Raw genomic sequence first — 20,747 nt, forward strand, 5'->3', positions numbered from 1 at the left:
CAGATCATGCACCCCTTTCTCTGAGTCAGCCTTTATGCAAAATTCGGTCAACATGGAGACAGACGGATCAAGATTCCTTACTCCAGCTCTGGGCAACTGAAGAACCATCCAACTACACAGCTCACTGGGATTGTCTGAAGCTCTTTTGAGCCTGTTTGATAGTTCAGCTACTTTTTTTTCTCTGCCCAATCGTAACGCTTTCTCTTCCTGATAGGAAAGCATCTTCAATAATCTTCCTGCAAATCTCCATCTAGCAAACTGTTTTCCAGGGCACTGGTTGTAACTCTGGTTTAGAGAACAGCTTCACCTGAACTGCCTCCTACCATGGCATATACAAGATTCCCCCCCCCCCTTATTTGTCAGCCTCTTCAATGAAGCTATAAGGTCAGGGACTATATTTTACCAACATATCTTGGTATATAATTATGCATTCAACAAATGTGGCTTAAAGAAAGTTCAAAAATTGTGGAAGGAGAAGTTTACACTTGGGTATTTTGTGGGATCCTTGAGATGTAAGATGTGGGCATATTTAGGTTGCTAAAAAGCAGCAACAGTTTGAGATGACAATTGCTCTGCAGGTAGAAAATAACTGCCTGTCTGTGATGCTTAATGCGATTAACTCAGTTCAAGATCTTTCCTACCCTCAACCTGAATCTCTCATCTTAATTTTCCTTTCATTTGTCTACAGTGAAACATTTCAAGCAAAAAAAAATTTTTTTTAAACTGGAATTTTTTAAACTGGAAAACCCTTTGAGGACATCTAGCCCCTCTCATTGTCCCATCATTTTTAGGTAAGGAAATGGAAGTCTCTGGAGGAAATGGTCACACGCTCGTTATTTTTTGCATGCCAAGACCTTCCCATCGAATGCAATTAAAGTAGAAGCATAAATACTGAATTCAAACAACAGCATCTTAATTTAATAGATGGAGTGCTTTGTGAAAAGGGATTCATGAATGCATCTGTTCTACATGATGATTTTACTAAATAGCTTTATTATCTCAAAATTACATTCATTAAAGTGGGATTTTACCTGTAAGTTGTTGTCAGGAAAGGATTAGTGGACAGAAATCTTAAATCCTAAACAAGACCTGGGTCAACAGGTGATCACTGAATAATACTAATTTGTAAGTTTCCATCCTGATTGTTAACAGTGATGCCACTTCAGAGCCAAAATAAGAACCAAAAGATACTGCCTCCTGAGATCCTATCTAACCGGAATATGATATTAGCCCTTTCTGTGAACGATCTGAGCTATGTTTTCATACTGTGCTGCCCACTATGGTACTTAGGAGCCAAGACCCTCTCTGTCATCCTCTATGCAAACAGCAGGGAATGTCCTAAAATGTAAGAAGCTAACTCCCAAGTCACTCAACTCCTACTTCTCTTCCTATATTGAAATACTCTCTCAGGAGATATCCACAGCCACTGCGGCCTGTGTCAAAGCCCTGCCAGGGAGGTGACCGACATGGCACAACAGACCTCTCCTGTCTCGCCTGCTGCTCCCCTCAGCAGTGTTTTTCAGTAGATCTGCCTGTTCTGCTCCCCACTCTGTCTCTGGTGAATCCTCTCACCCCCTGTACCTCTGATCATAAGGTACATAAATAAAAAAATCTTTAAAAAAAATACTCTGTCCAATATTTCCTTGAGGTTGAAGAGCTGTTTCTTAGAAGGCAAAGTTCACTTTATTTCTCACAAGTTGCTGGCTGTGGAGTTCTTAGGGGAGGAAACAACAAGCCCAGGCTCATACCTACTGAGTGGGAGTGGCCGTACTAACAAGTACCCAAGAATCCCTTCGTGTCGGATTCCTATGTCAGCCTACAATATTGTTCCCAATCCACAGGACGCCCCCATTCTATTGTTCTTGCTCTTCACTTTACCCTTTTGTGATATTTCCTACCACTGACATTCATTTTAACCTATTGTGTTTTAACACATGCAAGAGAATGTGGAGCCCTGGCAGGACAGAAGAAAAGGGGGGATGCCATGTGATTTAGTCCATCTCAAAGATTCAAAGTAGATTCAAGGTAGATTAAGATCCATCTTCTCAGTTTTCCCCCACCCTGTCTATAAAATGGATATAGTAGAACAGGGTGGGAGGATCAGGAATCTGCCTGCTTCCCAGCCCACTCCCTGTGGGATAAAGCACAGGAATCCCTGAAATCAATTTTTTAGATGTGTGTCCATTTCTGTTGCTGAAGACACCCCCACATGCTTTCCCCTTAAGTCCTGAGACCACCACTGACTTACCTGCCCCCAGTAAGGAATTCAACTCATTTCATCGGTCCAAGCCACCCAGCATGTTGCCAGAATCACATTCTCTTCAATGGCTAAGCCACCTGCATCTTTCTGTGTTTTTTTTCCCAGACCCCAATAACTGCTATTGCAAGCACATTTATTTCCTTCACCCTGCTGTACCAATAAAGATAAGTTTTTAATGTTTCTTCCCTCCTTACAACATGTTTTCTTCCACTTTTCCTAAACTGCTATAGGTAGATAAATCCTCTTATGTGCAGAAAGTAGACGTTTAGAGATTTCCTCTTGTGCTGGGTCTTGAATAATTTTATCATTACTGATAGTGGACACATTCATGTGAGAAGTCATCCTGTCTCTGCTTATATTACTTACATCTATGTATACCAAGTCCTATACCAAACTCCTTATGGTATAATAGTGTTCTCACTTATGTCACTACTGTAGGAAAACAGGGAGATGCCTAGAATTTTGAGGCACTTAAAATAATTCCACTGGTACATCCAAAAGTTAAAAACAAAAAATGGGAGGCTAGATGTTCTGTGTATGGTATAGAGAACACAGGGTGTCAAGTGAGCATGTCTTAAGGGGTATACATCAAGTAGAAAAGATATAACAGAGCACAGGTTTCACTATACCAGTGGTTCTCAAAGTGCAACCTCTGAACAGACAATGTCACCGCCCCTGTGAATGCAATAGAAATGTGAGTTTTCAGGTCTTACTAGAGCCGTCCTGAATCAAATCTGGAGGGGGGAGCCAGCAACTGAGTTTTAATTAATCCTCCAAGGGATTCTGGTCTATATTTAGTTTTGAAAAGGTGCTTCTTTAGACCAACCTGGACAAATATCTTAGCTTTCCCAATGCTATGTGGCATGGGGCAAGTTAGTTAACCTCTCTTAGCATCTAAAATCTCATCCATAAATGGTATTAAGACAACAGGTGTCTTACAACAGAAAAGACATGGAATCGACCCAAATGTCCAAAAGTAAATGATTAGATTAAAAAGATGTGGTACATGGAATATCACTGAGTAATCAAAAAAGATAAACTCATGCCTTTTGCAGCAAGATGGATGGAGCTGGAAGGGAGTATGCTTAGTGAAGTAAAGCTCAAAGAAAAAGAAAAATACCAGATGGTTTCACTCATAGCAGGAGTGTAAAGGACCATGGGGGAGAAAATTGTAATAAAGAAAAAACAAAGAACAACAAACAACTATATACCAGAGATATTTTACTACTGGGGTGGTGAGGGGAATAGGGTCAAAAATGGGGAGGGAATTGTGCAAGGGACTATGGTGATGGCACACGGGTGATTTGGTGATGGGAAGTCCACGGGGATTACAACTGAGATGGAAAAAGGCATAAAATGATGTAAACATAAGCTCAAAAAAAAGATGACAGGTGGCACTATGTAGAGTGCATGGAACAATAATTGGCCTTATTTTATAGGGATGTTGCAAACATTGAATGAGATGTTCCATACAAAGTCCTTGCCAAATGAATAGCAAACAATAAATTCTCAATAAAAACTAGCTACTATCACTGTTTCTTTTTAAACTATTATTTTATGCACAAGAATCTTCACTAGATGGGAAGAGGGTAGGGGGGTCCCTGGCGATAAGATAACAAGAAATTATCTAATTTTGGAAGAACAAGAGAAGGCTATTCTGACTGTGTCCCATTGACTGAATATCACATTGGGACAATGCATTCCCTATTTGGGAGGATTTAAAGGAATCCCTAAATGGTTCAACAACCTAGTTAAACCCAAATTGAAAGGATTTCACTATCAGTCAAGCATTGATAGGCAAAAAGGTGAGAAGAGAGGAGGACTTGAAATAGCCATTTGAAAAGTTCTCTAAAGAGCTTTTCAGTCGGCCTCCTGCTAGTCTTTGTAGGAATTAGCAAAAGAGCCTCTTCTGGGTAATTGCAATCCCACAGGTGCTCTGCCTGGCCAAAAGGATGCTCTTTTGTGCCATTGGATCAAACCTCCCATCTGGGCTCAGGGTTTAAGGAGTGGAGAGGGAGCTGGATTTTTGGCCCTCCAGCTCATTCAGCTAGGTTCTCTTATGCAAGGGCACAAACTAGATAACCACACACAAGCAACCCTGACTAATAGGGAAGCTTTGTCTTCGAATAATATCTCTCCTACTCAATTTTGTCAGAAAGATAATTGGCAATTGTTTGAAGCTTAAAGGAAATGAGTTGAGAACCAGGGCGATGCTGAATGTCCCCTTCTCCAGAGCATCATTTATCCCATATTCCTTGGTGTTAATAATGACTACACCTACACTTCTTGTGTGAAACTCACCAGTGTTCTAAAACTTGAAAGAAAATACCTATCTCCTGGATAATCCTGAGGATTAAATGAGATTATCAGTATGCAAATACCTTGTAAACTGTAAAGAGCTATTCAAATGTAAAGTGGTATTGTGGTTGCTGTCATTGTTTCTCTGGTCACATCTAATCACACCACTGCTGTTTCTCCTCTTAAGAGCAAATAACTATTATTATTGCTATTATAGTCTTTACTATTAAATTTTATCAATTTCTCCCATTGTATAAACACAATGTAGAGCTGTTTCTAACAAAGACACTTCTCACTCCAGTAAGGTGCCAGTGACATTTCCTCACTGGAAACATAAATTGAAAAAAAGCAAAGCGCCGCCATACCAGTCAGCAGTAGGTAAGCTACCTCTCCCTCCCCACCATGATCCCTCACCAGCACCATCATGTGAAGCTATGATTACTGTTATTGTGAGATCAGACAAAACCAATTTTCCAACTATTTCTATTACCTCTAAATATTGTCAGATCTCTCCAAAGGAAGGCTCCTGTTCCATTGCATTTTGCACACCACAAAAGGCTCTTCTGTGACTGTGCTTGGGGACCACAGTGTGAAGAAGTAGCCTCATGCTACACAGAATACGAAAGAGGCTGGGCCTTGCCTTCCTCAGTTCTCAGTGGAGGTGACACAGAGATTAATGTCAAGAGAGCTAATAGCTAAGAACACATTGGTAGTCCTGGGTCCTACCAATTGAGAGGGACTAGCATCAGCTAAAATTTGATCTGGTATGTGCTATGTCTGGTGTGTTGTAATCTTCCTCACAGCTGTTTTGGATCAACCCACACTCTGGTTTCTAGTTCTTTCTCACCAGATTTCCCATATCCTAACAGGAGCAGCGGTGTGCTCTGAATCCCCAGGCCACTTGGTCAATGTCCTGACCATCAATGTATGTTCCTACTCTGGGTCCTGCTTCTCCTGCTCCCATTGGTTGGGTGCTGCTCTCACCAGCTGATGAGGTACATGACAGGTTCATCTCTCTTTAAGACTCGCTCCCATCCACAACTCCTACTGTCACAAGCCACCTATCACCAGGTGCCCTCAGATACCGACAACTGGCTATACCAAGTGTGAGTGCCACATACCCTTTGAACAGCAGCACACTGAGCTGCCCGAGGTCATACTCAGGCCACGGTCCCTCCCATGGCTCAGTTTCCCTACCCCCTACCTTCGCTCCCATTCTGGCTCAAGTCACTGAGGCCCAGCATGCCTCATCTCAGTTGGGCCTGTGTTTTGTCAGAAACCAGAGGCAAAGGCCTGGAATGTAGAGCTTTGTCTTCACTCCCTTTTATCTTCCTTTTTGAGTCCTCACTTCACTTCCTGTCACTACCCTCCCTCCCCAGGGTCTTTGCTCCATAACCACAGACCTTCCTCTTTAGTCTTCCTTTCCCCAGCTTAAAATGTCCATTCTTTTAATGGGCTGATCCAAACTGTTATAAAGAAAATGATCTGATTAACCACAATCATATTAAGACAAAAATGGCAACTTAAAGGAACATTTATTTGCACTTTCATTAACTTAAAAGCAATATTTCTCAACTCTAGCTGTATTTTCTAAACATGAGACATTATTTAAAATACCTTTGCCTGTGTCCCAGTGCAGACCAGCATATTCTCTGGACATGGCACAGTCATTTTGAAAAGATGTCCCGGGAAGGACCATCACCCTAAAGGAGTGAATCTCTCACAGTGGGGTAATGTGTAGATTTGCTACCTCCCTGCCTCAACAGAGTTGTGGGTAGTGAGCACTTGGTTTGAACTTTTTGCAGTCTGACAGCCCCAAAGCTTCAGGGTCTGGATTTATTTAACATTTCATGGTTGAGGCCAAAATGTCATTTCAAAGAGTAGACTATTTAGAATGGGTGGGATACAGAACACTCTTGGAATGTAAACTGGCAGGAAACGCTGAGGTTCATGAAGATTTGTAACATATTATAAAGTTATGATAGGAAATATGATGGTCTGTGTTGGGCATGACTTGTCCCTGGAAGTGGTTTGATAGCTTTAAAAATAATTCTGTGCTCTGCTTTCAAAGCACCAAGCTCTGTTATGAAGTAATCAGAGACACACCAACTGCTTACCATTCATTATATGATCCTGTAGACAAGAGCTGGCAGCAGACTACTATAGTTCCTAGAGCTAAAAAGACTTGCCCTCAGGGCCCTCCCTGTGGCGCAGCAGGTTAAAGCATAGCACCATGAAGTTACTACAGCAGCAGCTGCAACACGAGTTCAATCCCCGGCCAGGGATGTGACCCACATGGTGTGGCAGGCCCCTCCTGACCCACTGCTCCCCTCAGTAGTGTATTTCAGGACATCTGCCTGTTTTGCTCCCCACTCTGTATCTAGTGAATCCTCTCAGACCCCCCACACCTCTGGCCAATATCCCAGTTCTGTGTGCATAAATAAATCTTAAAAAAAAAGTCTTGCCCTCTTGCCCTTATCCTCCCATAATGATCACAACTAATGTCCAATAACAGAGACCCTTGAAATTTAAAATGAGCTTCTGGTTAGAAGCCAGGCCTAAGCTGGACCATTCTCTAATCAGTCCTTTGTTGTGTTAAGGAAATGACTAGGACCAGGATTAATCCTAGATGTCATCAGCTGGACCAGTAGTTTCTGAAACATCTGCCCAAAGTGGTGGAGCAACTGCAATGAGAGTGTGTTCCCACAAGTTATTACCACTCTTCAAAAGGGTTTAGTGGAGATTTAAAAATTGGAATAGAAAAATAACACAACTAAGTGTGGCAGGGACGAGCATAAAATGTATGTAAAGAGATCTTCAAGAGAAACAGCAAGGGTCCCCCTTTTCCAAAATTCACTCAACTCTTCCTGGTGTCGGTAACTTCAGTAGGTTAGTCCTTTGCTTACTCTGGACACATTGTCCATTGTCTCCACAAAAAGCATCTGTAAGTATAAAACAGCTCTTGGAAAGGGAAACGTTAATACTCAGGCAACCTTCTTATTTTGTATGCCTTCATTTAAGAGTTAGGACACCCTCCCCATCCCCTCCAGGTCAACTAAATGTACGCTACAGAGAGAGAAGCCCTGATTTGAGGACAATGGGGAGAGGGGAGGTGGGGTACATTGGGAGTAGAGAGAAGACAGTATCTATGTGAGATGTGATGGTGTAGGGGAAGTACTGTGTTCTCCAACCCTGCTTGACCCAGATTTCCTAAGCAGGCAACTAGGGGCAGGGTCCAGCAGTCACGCCTGATATATAACCAAGGCATGTGCGCCCAGGGTCTCTTCTCGCTTTAGCAGCGCTGACTGGCATCCTGGTGCTGCTTGGTAGCAGGATGGATGGTATTGACCATGTGTCAACCAATTATTTCTCTCTCCCTCTTCTTCCTCATCTAGCTACCTTCGTAAACCAACCTTTTAATTTTCCCTTTCACTTCTCTCTGCATCTCCACTTTTGGGTTTGTCTCAAATTAAGCACATGGATGAGAACTGACTCCCAGGTCACTCCATTTCCTATGGAGTTGCCCTGGAACAATGCACAAGGGCACAGGGAACCCAGAAGGAAAAGTACCCAGAAGTAGTCAATGGCAGATCTCCCTCCAATGACTAGAAAAGACAAACATAAAGGCAAAAAAAAAATTTTTAAATGCCCCTCTCTGGCTGGTCTGAAATCACCAGGGTCCCAGAGGAATAGAGGATGTTCCCATACGGTTGTCCTTGATGCTTATTGTTCCCCAGGTAAGTGCTAGAGCAGGTGCTGAGAGCAGACACTGGCACCCACAGGCATGTTAACCACAGAGCTCTTTGTACCTCTATTCAGCTTATAAAATAGATTCTTTGAACAGGACAGTCTTGGGGCCTGAGTGTGACTGAAAGAGGACAAACACATGAAGAACTAGGGAGTAATGTGCTAGTCAAGGATGTGGGAGCAGGGAAGCTTTGGAAGATTGTAATTTCATTCACTGAAGCCACGTTTAAACGTCAGCCAGGAGAAAGCACTCACTGCGAATTCTGTCCGCCTCGCGAATCTGCTGGAGAGCTTTCTGAATGCTCTGGCTGTCTTGTCCTGTGGTCAGGACGACCCCTACAGGTAGACCGTGGCTCCGAAGAGCACTGGCAACTCGATCGGCTGTGTGTACCCAAATGTCTTCATCTGAAGAAATTACTCCAGCGTGAGCCCACTGGAAATATTTCATGACAGTTACCAGCACCCGGATGGGAGAAGGGAGTATCCGAGAAAAGGTCGGATAGCTTATTTTATTGTCTAATTCATAATTCACGCAAGCCCAAGAGAAAATCCCTTTGTCCCAGCTGTTGCCCAGGAGTGAGGCTGCCTCGCAGTAGCCAGGGTTGGCCGGCCCAATAAATCCTGAGGCCATCTGGTGGTAGGAAGTGAAACCGGCGAGGGCACGCGAAGTGTGGCAGTCTTCATTGATTATCACGTATTCAAAAGAGTGGCCTGGGTCAAAGGATGGGTCCCTGTTGATGCGTGCAGTGGCTAGTTGAGCAGCCACTTCGGGCAGGGCCTTTGAGAACAAGGGATCACAAGACCAAGGGCCCAACACCCCTATCTTGTAGGGGGATGCCCACACCTGCTGTGGGAGGAACATGAGGGCCGGAAGGCACAAACACCATGGGGGCTTGAAGGATGCAAGGCCATGGTGTCCTCGCTGTCTTCTGTGAGCCACAAACCAAAGCATAAGGCAAGAGAAATGCCAGGATCCCGGGGACATATTCCTCCTGCTTCCAGAAAGCGAATGAAGAGAGGCTGGGTGTTAGTCTGCTATTTCCAAATGTCTGTCAATGAGAGGGAAAGACTTGTTATTCACATTATTCCTGAAGCTTCTGGATATAGCAATTATCAAAAAAGAGTACCCATCAATCTGAAAGTTTAATAGCCCAGTCCTGACCAAAACACCTTTTTCTCCCTGTACGTCCTCTTCTCCATAGGTGAAACCTAGATCCCTAATTTAGCCACTTGCTTCAGTCATGAACCTCAGAGTCAGCTGAGATGCCTCCTTCTTTGCCACCACATTCAATCCATCCCTAAGACCCACAGATTCCATGTCAGTCATAGCTGCCGCCTCAGTGCTATGAGGATTCTAAGTGTTAACATACAGCAAGTGCTTATAACAGGGTCTGGCATCTTGTTAGCATTATGTCATTGATATTATTACTCATGTAGTTTTAAATATGCCCGTTTTTTTCTATACTATATCACCCCTTTTGGAAGGAGACAGCTGTAAATAGATAAAGACAATGTGTTATGATTGTATTAGTCCAGACAAAGACAGACAAGATCACCTCAACCCACACTTTAGGGGAAAAGACAGAGGAGGGTTGTCTCTCTGAGTTGAGTATTGAAAAAAAAAATTAGCAGAGTGAAAGGGGTTGCAAGAGGGCTTGGTGTTAAGAGCCTTCCAGGCAGAATGAATAGCATGCAAGATTCAAAAGAGTTTGTTTGTTTTTTTTTTAAGATTTATTAATTTATTCATATAGAACTGGGGTACAGGCCAGAGATGCGGAGGGTGAGAGGATTTACCAGAGACAGAGTGGGGAGCAGAACAGGCAGGTCAACGAAGTACACTGCTGAGGGGAGCAGCGGGCGGGTCAGGAAAGGTCTGCTGGGCCATGTGGATCACTTCCGGGGCAGGTGGGGATCGAACTCATGCGGAAGTGGCTTAAGCTTCTTAGTGCAGTGCTTTAACCCTCTGCGCCACCAGGGAGGGCCTCAAAAGAGTTTTTGAAAGACTCTCAGAATTCTAAGGCCTTAGTCCCTCTTGGCTCTATGATGTCAGCTGAGGCAGGAGCCCTGTCAGCAGCATAGTTTGGTTTTTTTTTTTTAATCTTTTAAAATATTTATTCATTTATGCATAGAAGAACTGGGGTATAAGCCAGAAGTTGGGGGTGGGTGGAGAGGATTCACCAGAGACAGAGTGGGGAGCAGAACAAGGAACTGACTGAAATACACTACCAAGGGGAGGGAGCAGTGGGTGAGACAGGAGAGGTCTGCTGTGTCATATATAGTTTAACTCCTTGGCCAAGATTGAATTTAGGCCCCAGGCTGATAGCATGATAGCTCTGAGGGTTTTAGATTTAATCCTGTAGACAATGGTTTTAAGTAAAGAAATGTTTTTTCACTGTTTAAAGACATATGAGACTTCTTAGATGATGAAAAATATATTGGATGCTCTCATAACTATGGGTAAATATTAAGGTGTTATATTTTATAATTTAAAATAAAATATCATCTATACACACACACACACACACACACACACACGTATTTTAATCAGATAGTCATTTTAAAGAGATCATTTTCCAGAGTGCAAAACAAACCCTAGAAATCTGACTGCAGAATCAGAATTGAGGCTACTTGGGGAGAGGAAGGTGGGGTAGGAGCAAAGAGGGTAGGAGGATTATTGGTGAGGTGGTGGTGGGTGTTGTGTGGTGACCTACATCTGAAGAGATGTGAACTTATTCCCCCTAAGTCATAGATAGTGTTGTAAACCAATGTTACCTCGACAGGAAAAACAAATGAAATAGAAGATAGCTTAAACTGGCATGGAGAATGGGTAAGAATGGGCCAAAATGGGAGCAGGGACATCATTTTGGAGGTTGTTGTAGAAATCCATATGAGACATGATAATAAACAAGGAGGAAGAGTAAAGATGGAGAAGAATGGAGAAGATTCCATCACAATTTAAAAATCAGATTAAGAAAATCGAACTTGGGGCTTTCCCTGGTGGTGCATGGGTTGAAGCACCGCATTATGAAGCTCTCTGAAGCCACTGCAGCACAAGTTCCATCCCCAGCCAGGGAAGTGACCCACATGGCACGGCAGACCTGTCTTGATCTACCCACTGCTCCCCTCAGCAGTGTACTTCATCAGTCTGCCTGTTCTGCTCCCCACTCTGTCTCTGGTGAATCTTCTTACCACCACACCTCTGGCCTGTACCCCAGTTCTGTAAATATAAATAAATAAATCTTAAAAAAAAAAGACAATAGAACCAGCAACAACTTGGGAACTGACAAGGTGGTTTTAAGCTTTCACACCTAGGCAAATGATTGGAAAACATACAAGGCTCTGAGACAGGGAACACTGGGGAAGGGGTGGGTAGAAAAGGCATTCTGTTGTTACGCAGTTCAGACTGGACAATACCTGTAGAACATACAAGGGGCAAAGGCCAATAGAGACTTGGTATACAGGATCTCTTAAGAGAAAGGTGAACAAAAGACGTAAATTTGGTTGTGATTAGTTGATAAAGGGTAATTGGACACAAGACAGTCTTCAAAAGAGTTATAGAATGAAGAAAGAAGACAAACTACAAAAACCCTTAAAGGTCAGGCAGCCAGAAAAGAAGTCATAATGAAAACTTACAAGGAAAGTCAAGAGAAACAGCAAAATCCAGGAGACAGTCATATCTTACAATCTAAAGAAGATAAAGCTTTGAGAATGAAAAATGTTTATCACCTCTTACAACTCTGCAGATAACTCAAGAAAGCTAAAGATAGGAAGGTGTCTGTCCTTGGATATAGAGAGTAAGGCCGCAACTCAGGGGACCAGAATGAGGCAAAAATGGATGGGAATTAACAAAGAGGAGTCAGTAAATGCTGAGAACTCTCTCAAGATGTCACATGCAAAGCCTTTCAGAGGCTCTTACCTTTCTCTACAATCCCATTTCCCCTGTTCTCCCCTAATGCTATAGTAAACTCTTACAGTTCTATAGACACATAGCACTTCACCTGTCAAGCAGAGGATTTGGGAAATGTCGTTCCTTTTGCCTGAATGCCCTCCTTCCTCTTTCCAAAATGCATTTCTGGGTTTCCTGATGAACTTTACCTTCAAAACCCAGTCGAACCATTCCCTATTCTGTGCAACTTTATCACTTGCAGGTTGAGCTCGTTCTTTCTCCACCTGCACCTTATTTCCATTAGGAAGGTGTCACTGACTTACACACTGTTCTTTTCCGTCTATATGGTAACAAGGATACTGAAAGGTTTGCTATTTACATCACCTTGTGCTTTTAACGACATGAAATGACCACACTTTATGGAGATCTGAGCCTGCTACATTTGGAGGGGTTCCTGGTGGTCTTTTTTATAGTCTGCTGTTCAGCCAAGTGCCAAACACAGTTTTATTTATTTATTTAAATATTCATTTTATTTATTTATGCATACAAGAACTGGGGTGTTGGCCAGAGTTATAGGGGGTGAGAGGATTCACTAGAGACAGACTAAAGAGCAGAATAGGCAGACTGACTGGGATACACTCCTGAGGGGAGCAGCAGGCAAGACAGGAGAGGTCTGCTCCCTACTCGGGAATCTAACGCATACTTCAGTGGCTGGCAATAGCTTGATAGTGCTGAGACTTTAACCCCTGTGCCACCAGGGAGACCCGGGATATATTATTTTTTAAATTCAATTCAGAAAAAGCAACAACTCCTCACAGCACTTTGAAGTAGGCACTATTAATACCCTCATTTACAGATAATGAAACTGAGGTATAGAAGGGGTAAGTTTCTTGCCTGAGGACAAGTCAAATGGGGATCAGCACCCCAGTTGACTGAGCTCTGTACTTGACAGCCTGCCAAAAGCCTCTTATCTATGATGTCACTGAGACCACCATTATTATACCTTCCATGCTAGCTGGATTGAATTTGGATGATTCATTTGTGGTTTAAAAATAAAAAAAAAAAACTTAGTCCCTTATGAAAGAATAAATTAGGTAACGAGGATGAGGGCTGAAATAAACTGGGAGAAGCAAACCAGTTCATTCCAGCAGAAATTTGCCACTAGTGCTCAAGTCCAGTCTTGGGTCATCCCACTCATTGCTCCCTTGAGGATCAGTAGTGCTCAGCTGAGGGAGAGGCTGCCAATCACATAGGGTCCCCTAGGAAGCTCATCTGAGCTTTGGAGTACAACCTTTGGCATGCTAGCCCTGGCACTGAGTTTCCTCATTCATTTACAAAATGGACATAAATTTCACTTAAGGCTTTGGAGGTTAGGGATTTAATAAGACAAAACGCTGAGCACACAGTTGTCTTTCAATAAATATTAGTTCTTCTTTGCGATTTGGAAAGAAGATTGCATTGGGAATCAGGAAGCTGAGTGCTGGAGCCAGTCCTGCCACTGACTCACCACCGTGTGACACTGAAGAAGGATTGATGTCCCTCTCTAGGTCTCTGACACGTCCCCTTCACCCACCCCCTGGCTGGACTGAAGGACCTGCATGTCCCTTCCTTCTCTGACAAACATTTATTCTGGCATTCTGAACCTCTCCCAGGCAGTGACTTTCTACACCTCTGCACTGTTCAACTGCTTTGTGAACTCATTAAACATGCTCTAAGCTTTGCTGTTCTAACCAGCTTCTCATTGGATTGAGAGTCTCCTAGGTGGTCTGCATTTACCTTAATCTGGAAGATTGAGTTCCTCATCATTTTTCTTTCTGTTGTAGAGTACTTTACCCGGTACCTACAATGGGAATTATTCACACCCCCCAATGCTGGCATTATGCTACATTGGATAGCTGAGCTCCTGGAATCATTCTCTCTCTGTCGCTATCAACAAGTATACATTTAGAGCCTGGCATGTATTAGGTCTATAATTACATAGAAATTGGGGGAATATGGGACCTGCCCAAGAAATCTCACATAGATATAAACTTTGCACCTCAGGAGGGAGAGAGAGCCATACTGCACATTAACGCATTTCAAGGATTAGGTCGAACATGTTACTTCAATGCTGGACTTGCTCACCATGGCCTCCCCAGTGCCCTGCACAGGGCCTACACAGAACAGCTCCTCCACAAATATTTCTTGAATAAGTAGTGGAAAGGAAACATGGAGCTCGTGTTTGCTCTTACTACCTTACTATCTATTTTTTTCAAGATTCTATTTGAAGCCTTGGTCAGGAACTACCTTTGATGAAGCTATCCACTGCTTCATTCTGCCCTCTCCTTTAATGAAGAGAAAAACAACCACTGGAGAAAAAGGCTCTTGAAATCATTTCCACCTTTATGTAAAAGAATATTTGACACTTTCTCAGCCACTCCCGTCCCCTCCCTAGTTAGTAACAGAGGAATAATACTGCATGATCCCACTGATGTGAGTTATCAAAAATATCAAAGTTATGAAAGCAGGCAGGAGAATTGTTGTTGCTGAGGGCTTTAAGAAAATAATTTTTTCAATGGGCATAGAGATTCCATTAAGAAGTTCTAAAGGACACAGTGCCTACAGTTAACAATACTATTGTGCACTCAAACATGTGTGAAGAGAGTAGTTCTCATGTTAAGTGTTCATGCCACAATAAAAAAAATTTAAATAAAATTCTTGCTTTTTTGGCCCTCCCTGGTGGCGCAGCGGGTTAAAGCACTGCACTAAGAACCTTAAGCCACTTCCTCATGAGTTCAATTCCCGCCTGCCCCGGAGGAGATCCATATGGCACGGCAGCCCTCTCCTGACCCGCCCGCTGCTCCCCTCAGCAGTGTACTTCGTTGATCTGCCTGTTCTGCTCCCTGCTCTGTCTCTGGTGAAGTCTCTCACCGCCCCCGAGCCTCTGGCCTGTACCCCAGCTCTGTATACACAAATAAATAAATCTTTAAAAAATAATAAAATAAAACTTGAAGCCTCATTTAAAAAAAAAAAAAAGACACTGTCTTCGAAACAAGCTGGATGAAGTCTTCCCTGGGGTTAATGGAAAATGTGGACATAAAAAAAAGTGAAGGTATGAAATTTGGGGAATAGAATACTACTGACCCACAGCTCTTCTGGGGCCGTTGCCTTGGTAACTTAGGTTCAAACACCTGCATGGAATCAGGCTTCCATGGAAAGTAGCAAAAGCATAAGGAACCAACATTTCATTTCAGGTAGCTTTCATAATCTGCTGGGCAGTCTGATTTCACAAGGAAGACGACTGTTCTTTAAACATGTACAAAGAAAGACTATGACAAATAGCTCCAAGGAAAATGTTTCTTCACCCTAGTTTGTCAAGCCGAGGACTTCTGTGGATGATTGATCTTTGTAGTTACAGCCTGAATCAAGTCAACAGTTTGTGTAAGACAACATCAGGAAGAAATAAAAAAGAAAAAAGAATCATAAGAGAAACTAAATGAAAGATTAGATGAGAGCTGTTGAGTCCAAATCTTGATTGAAAGTGTTTTGAACAATTTCTTTCCCACTCTTTCCTTCTTCCTTTCTCTCTTTCATTCCCTTTTATTTCATTTTTTAAAAACTACACATTGTAATAAAACTGATGTATCTCAGTCACAAGCCTGAGCTCCCCAGTGGGCTGTAATTTTTTTCCCCCATTACAATCTTTCTAGTAAACAAGAGCTGTCATATACTCACCATGTAATTCACCACTCCAATATCTTCAATTTACCATCTGTACATGCAAATCTCTGCCATGGCTAGCGGGGGTGTCCATTTCAGTGCATCCTCTAAGTGTTCATAATCTTGCCAAGGACTCCAGTATCTTGATAAAGTCCATCAATTGGGTAAATAATTGAGAGGGTTAGTAAACCTTTTTGTAAATCACCCTTCAGCATCCACAGACCAAGACCAGGATTTGGATTTAAAGAGACAGTTCTAATCCGTTAAATTGATCCTACCTGTAGTAGAGTTAATGCTGACCTAAATGACTGACCCCGAGATTAACAAACAAAGTCCTCTGGATAAATGCATCCTCCTAGACTACTACCTTCTTATGCCTTTCAAAGTCAGGCTCACATACCCTCCAATTTTACCTCTGTGTTCTTCCTTTTTCCCTTCTGCCTAATAGCCACACATCGCTCTTTCTCCAGGACAGCTTCAAATGCCAGAACATTCATTAGCTGTGACTCTAGCCCAAATATGAATGATGATATAGACCGGCTGCATACAAAATCCAAAGTAGGTTAAGTTTGTTTCCTTCTTCTGTTCTCCTTAACTGCCGCCACAGCCTTTTCTAACAGAATAAACCACCCTCCACGTCCCCCACCCCTCTATACGTTACATCTATTCCTTGGTCCTTGTCAGTCCCCTCTGTCATGGGCACCATTCATTAGGGGGCTCTATTCTGGAATTCTAAGGTAAGAGCTGAGGTGCTGGTGGCCAAAAATGACATCTATGAAATGAAGGCCACTGTATGGTAGACACTGCTTAACAGTAGCTTTATGGAGACATAATTCATGGACCATAAAAATGTGTTCTTTAAAGTATTCAATTTGGTAATTTTTACTATATTCACAAACTTGTGTGATGATTATCAGTTTTCAATTCTAGAACATTTTTATTACACCTACAAAGAAATCCCATCCTATACAGCAGTCATTCTCATTCTCCCCTCCTCCTAACCCCTAATTTACTTTCTGTTTTTTTGGAATTTCCCTATTCTGGCATTTTGTATAAACATGAACATACTGTATGTGGCAATCTGTGCCTGGATTCTTCACTTAGCAGAATGTTGTCAAGATTCATGTATGTTGTAACATGTATCAATAATTCATTCCTTTCAGTGGATGAATGTGACTACATGTGATTAGATAGATGTTTTGTTCATTTAGCAATGGTTTCCATTTTGAGCTATGATAAATAATGCTTCTAGAAGCATTGTGTAGACTTATTTGTGTAGGTAAGGTTTCCATTCCCTTGGGCAGGGGCAGTACCTAGGCGCGGAATTACTGAGACATATGAGAACTCTGCTTAACTTTTTGACAAACTGCCAAATGGTTTTCCACAGTGGCTGCACCATTTTATAATACATTCCCATCAACAAGAAATGAGGGTTCTTGCTTCTCTATGTCCTTGCCAACAGTCACCATTATCTTTGTTTTCAGTATGGTAGGCATTTATAGATGTACATGAACTCAGTTTTTATTCACCGCACACATAAAGGTAGATATTATTCTCCTCATTTTGTAAATTTGAAAACAGACTCCAATGAATTAGGAAATAATGTTTTTGAGTATGATGTGTCAGGCATTTTTGGGAAAACTTATACCCCTTACTCCTCTCAGCAGTCCAAAAAAATAGTATTTGAAATGCAGAAATACAGACAGGTTAAGTAACTTACCCAAAGTCATATAGGCACTAGTCAGTGGAGTCAGAATTGAAGTCAAGAAGTCTGATTCTAGTAGGTGGCAGTTAGAATTGAAAACCAAGGACATTTAACACCAACAAAGTCCATGGTCATCCTTGCTACATTCCACAAATACATCCCATGTGCCAATTCCCCACTGTTGCTGGCACTTGAACAGGGGCCCTAAGAAAACATAGTAACTACACAAAGGAAGCGATCCCTAATTGCAGAATTTTGAATGACCTAGTCAAAATAGCTGTGCAAGTGAGGGTTCTCTACTTACCAGTGCCTGGTGCTATGCATGATCCCTATCAGATATTCAATACGTCAATGATGAGTTCTTATGAAGACTAGGATGCTCCAAAATCATGAACTGACATGATATAATAAATTTATAGATTTATGGTTAGGAGTAGCTATGAATTAGCATGTAAATAAAACTCCTAAAGTGATTTTTTCTTAAAAATTCCACAAACTCCTGCCTCTGTGTTGATAATAAGAGGCAAAAGTTATTGAGGATTCACTATGTAGACGCCGCATGATGGGCCTAACATATTTTGTCATTGACCCATCACAACAGCCCTATAAGGTTGGTATCATTTTCATCCACATTTTACAACTGAACAAACTGAGGTAAAGAGAGGTCAGATAACTTGCCCAAGGACACATAATTATTAAATAGCACCTGGTGAAGCCAGATTGTGAAATTAAGTAGTCTAACTACAGAGTCAAAGCAACTAACCAGGTTAATTGTAAGGTGGGGCCATTGAATTATCCAGAGACTTAAAAATGCATATTGGATCTCTTGACTTTTGTGGCAGGATATTTACTGTCTGTTTTTGAACAGAAATTCAAAACCATTGGGGCTACTAGAATATAAAATCTCCAGATCCATTCACAATACAATCATTCTTGCAGAACTTTTAAAACTACTCTGCATCACAAAGATCACCTACACTGATCAAATACTGTCCCTTGAGGGTGTTATTGGTCTGTAGCACAAGAATGTTCATGGGATTCTACTGGTTTTATTGAAAATTTTTATCAGTTCCCATTTTACATTTCCAATATCAAAGCTGAACAATTTACAGAATTCATTTATCTCCTTAATTTCCTCAGGAGTCAGGGAATGAAAGAATCCAAAATTGCAAATATTCACTCCCACCCTACAAGACTATGAAGCTAGACACATGTCACTCTAGTCCCCCTTCTTTTTTAAGATTTATTTATTTATGCATACAGAACTGGGGTACAGGCCAGAGATGCAAGGGGTGAGAGGAGTCACCAGAGACAGAGTAGGGAGCAGAACAGGCAGATGGTCGAAGTACACTGCTGAGGGGCGCAGCGGGCGGTCAGGAGAGGTCTGCCGCGCCATGTGGGTCAGCTCCCTGGCTGAGATTGAACTGGTGCTGCAGTGGGCACAGCTAGGCTTGCTTCATAGTGCTGTGCTTTAACCTGTTGCTCCACCAGGTGGGGCCCACCTAGTCCCTCTCTTAACTTCATTTGCAAAGACAAAAACAGTCCCTTAACATTTCACACTGAACACTCCAGAAAACCCATATTTACATGCATCATGAGAAAGAGGTAAGGGCTTTCCATGACAGTAGCCCGCTATCTATATGTATTCCTCATGACACTGAAGTACCAGATGCATACTTCTGCAAGGCTGGGGCATGGATTACAGAAATCCGAATGGTACATTTGTAGCGAGTCATCTAGAACAACAATTGGATAGGTAGTTCTTTGTAGTCATGTGAAAACCTGGGGGACATGGGGGTGTGCGAGAGCTGGAGAGGAAAACTGCAAGAAAGCACAGTAGACAAACATCCACATTTTGACACAAAGGCTGCTGTGTTGCTATAACCCCACTGAGGATAAGCAAGGAAACTACAGGTATCAGCTGCAGTGAGCACTGTGCCAGTCACTGAATCACAAACATGAGGGACACACTCTCACTTCAATGTCACAAAAACTCAACAACACATAGAATGTTATTTTGCTTATTTTCCACAAATGAGGCTAAGCCCAGCAGGTAACCTGCCCAGACTCGGGTTGAGGCAAAGCCAGATTTGCCTGTTTTCAGTGTAGGCGCTGAGCTGCAATTTTCAATCGCTCTTTAATTGTTTCATGGTAACTTTACCCCACTGAATATTGTTTTGTGAATTCAGTAATAGTAACAAAGCTCCCTCTATATTTATAACTCTCAACAAAATACACACACACAATAAATGTATATTGTATATGTGTACACATATGTGTAAACTATATGTTTTTGTGTGTGTATATTCATAAAAGATGAATAATTTTGGGCGGGAGCAATAGAATATATGCTTACCAATAATTGAACTTCTCTCAATTATAAAGCACTACAAGTACACATCTCATTTATTTCTCATAATAAACCCAAGAGATCAGATGATACTTATCCTCACTGTACAGATGGAAAAAAAGATGAGGCCTAGAGAGTCTCTGTGACTTGCTCCATAATGGCACACGGTTATGATAGAGGTCCTAGTCAAGCAGCTTAAATTAACGTTGATGTATTGGTTCTCCACACAAAGAAGTTATTTGAAGGGTGTTTAGTTTATCTATTGACCTACATACCTATTTATTTCATTATACATAGGTTTACCTGCCTCCAGTTTTGAAGGGAGAGGTGGAATGCTTTCCACCTTGTTCTGTCCTGAAATACTTAGCCAGACTAGAGCTGAGTGCTGCCCCCTAGCATTGAGCTCCCAGATTGAAATGAAAGCTAAACCTGCAGTGACCCAGCACAGCCACAGGATGTCGCCATTATACAAGTATTCTAACACTCACTCAATTAAAACGAATTAATAAAAGTGTTACATGACTGTTGCAAAAATATTTTAGATAATTCAGAACAGTACAAACCATAAAAATATCTTTTCAATGCATACGGCATTTTTAGTCAAAGTATGTATGTATGAAATTTGGATACTTAAACATTTTGATGTTATAGGGGCCCTCCCTGGTGGCGCAGCAGGTTGAAGCACATCACTAAGAAACTAAAGCCACTTCAGCATGAGATCAGTCTCCGCCACGGAGGTGACCGCATGGCGAGGCAGACCTCTCCTGACCAGCCCGCTGCTCCCCTCAGCAGTGTACTTCGT

The 20,747-nt window shown here is 42.1% G+C and overlaps 1 protein-coding gene across 1 annotated transcript in view; it reads right to left on the bottom strand.

Moving 5' to 3' along the window:
• Positions 1 to 16,095, bottom strand: part of GUCY2F (guanylate cyclase 2F, retinal) — a 98,283-nt gene extending 82,188 nt beyond the window's left edge. The window contains exons 1-2 of the mRNA XM_004685699.1: positions 15,906 to 16,095; positions 8,561 to 9,354 (exon numbers count right to left, since the gene is read on the bottom strand). Coding sequence (XP_004685756.1) covers positions 8,561 to 9,290 — 730 coding nt within the window. The 5' untranslated portion in view covers positions 9,291 to 9,354; positions 15,906 to 16,095. The remainder of the gene's footprint in view (positions 1 to 8,560; positions 9,355 to 15,905) is intronic.
• Between the last annotated feature and the right edge of the window lie 4,652 nt (positions 16,096 to 20,747).

Source organism: Condylura cristata, unplaced genomic scaffold, assembly GCF_000260355.1.
Source record: "Condylura cristata isolate star-nosed mole 26May11 unplaced genomic scaffold, ConCri1.0 scaffold00019, whole genome shotgun sequence".
NCBI classification, from domain to species: domain Eukaryota; kingdom Metazoa; phylum Chordata; class Mammalia; order Eulipotyphla; family Talpidae; genus Condylura; species Condylura cristata.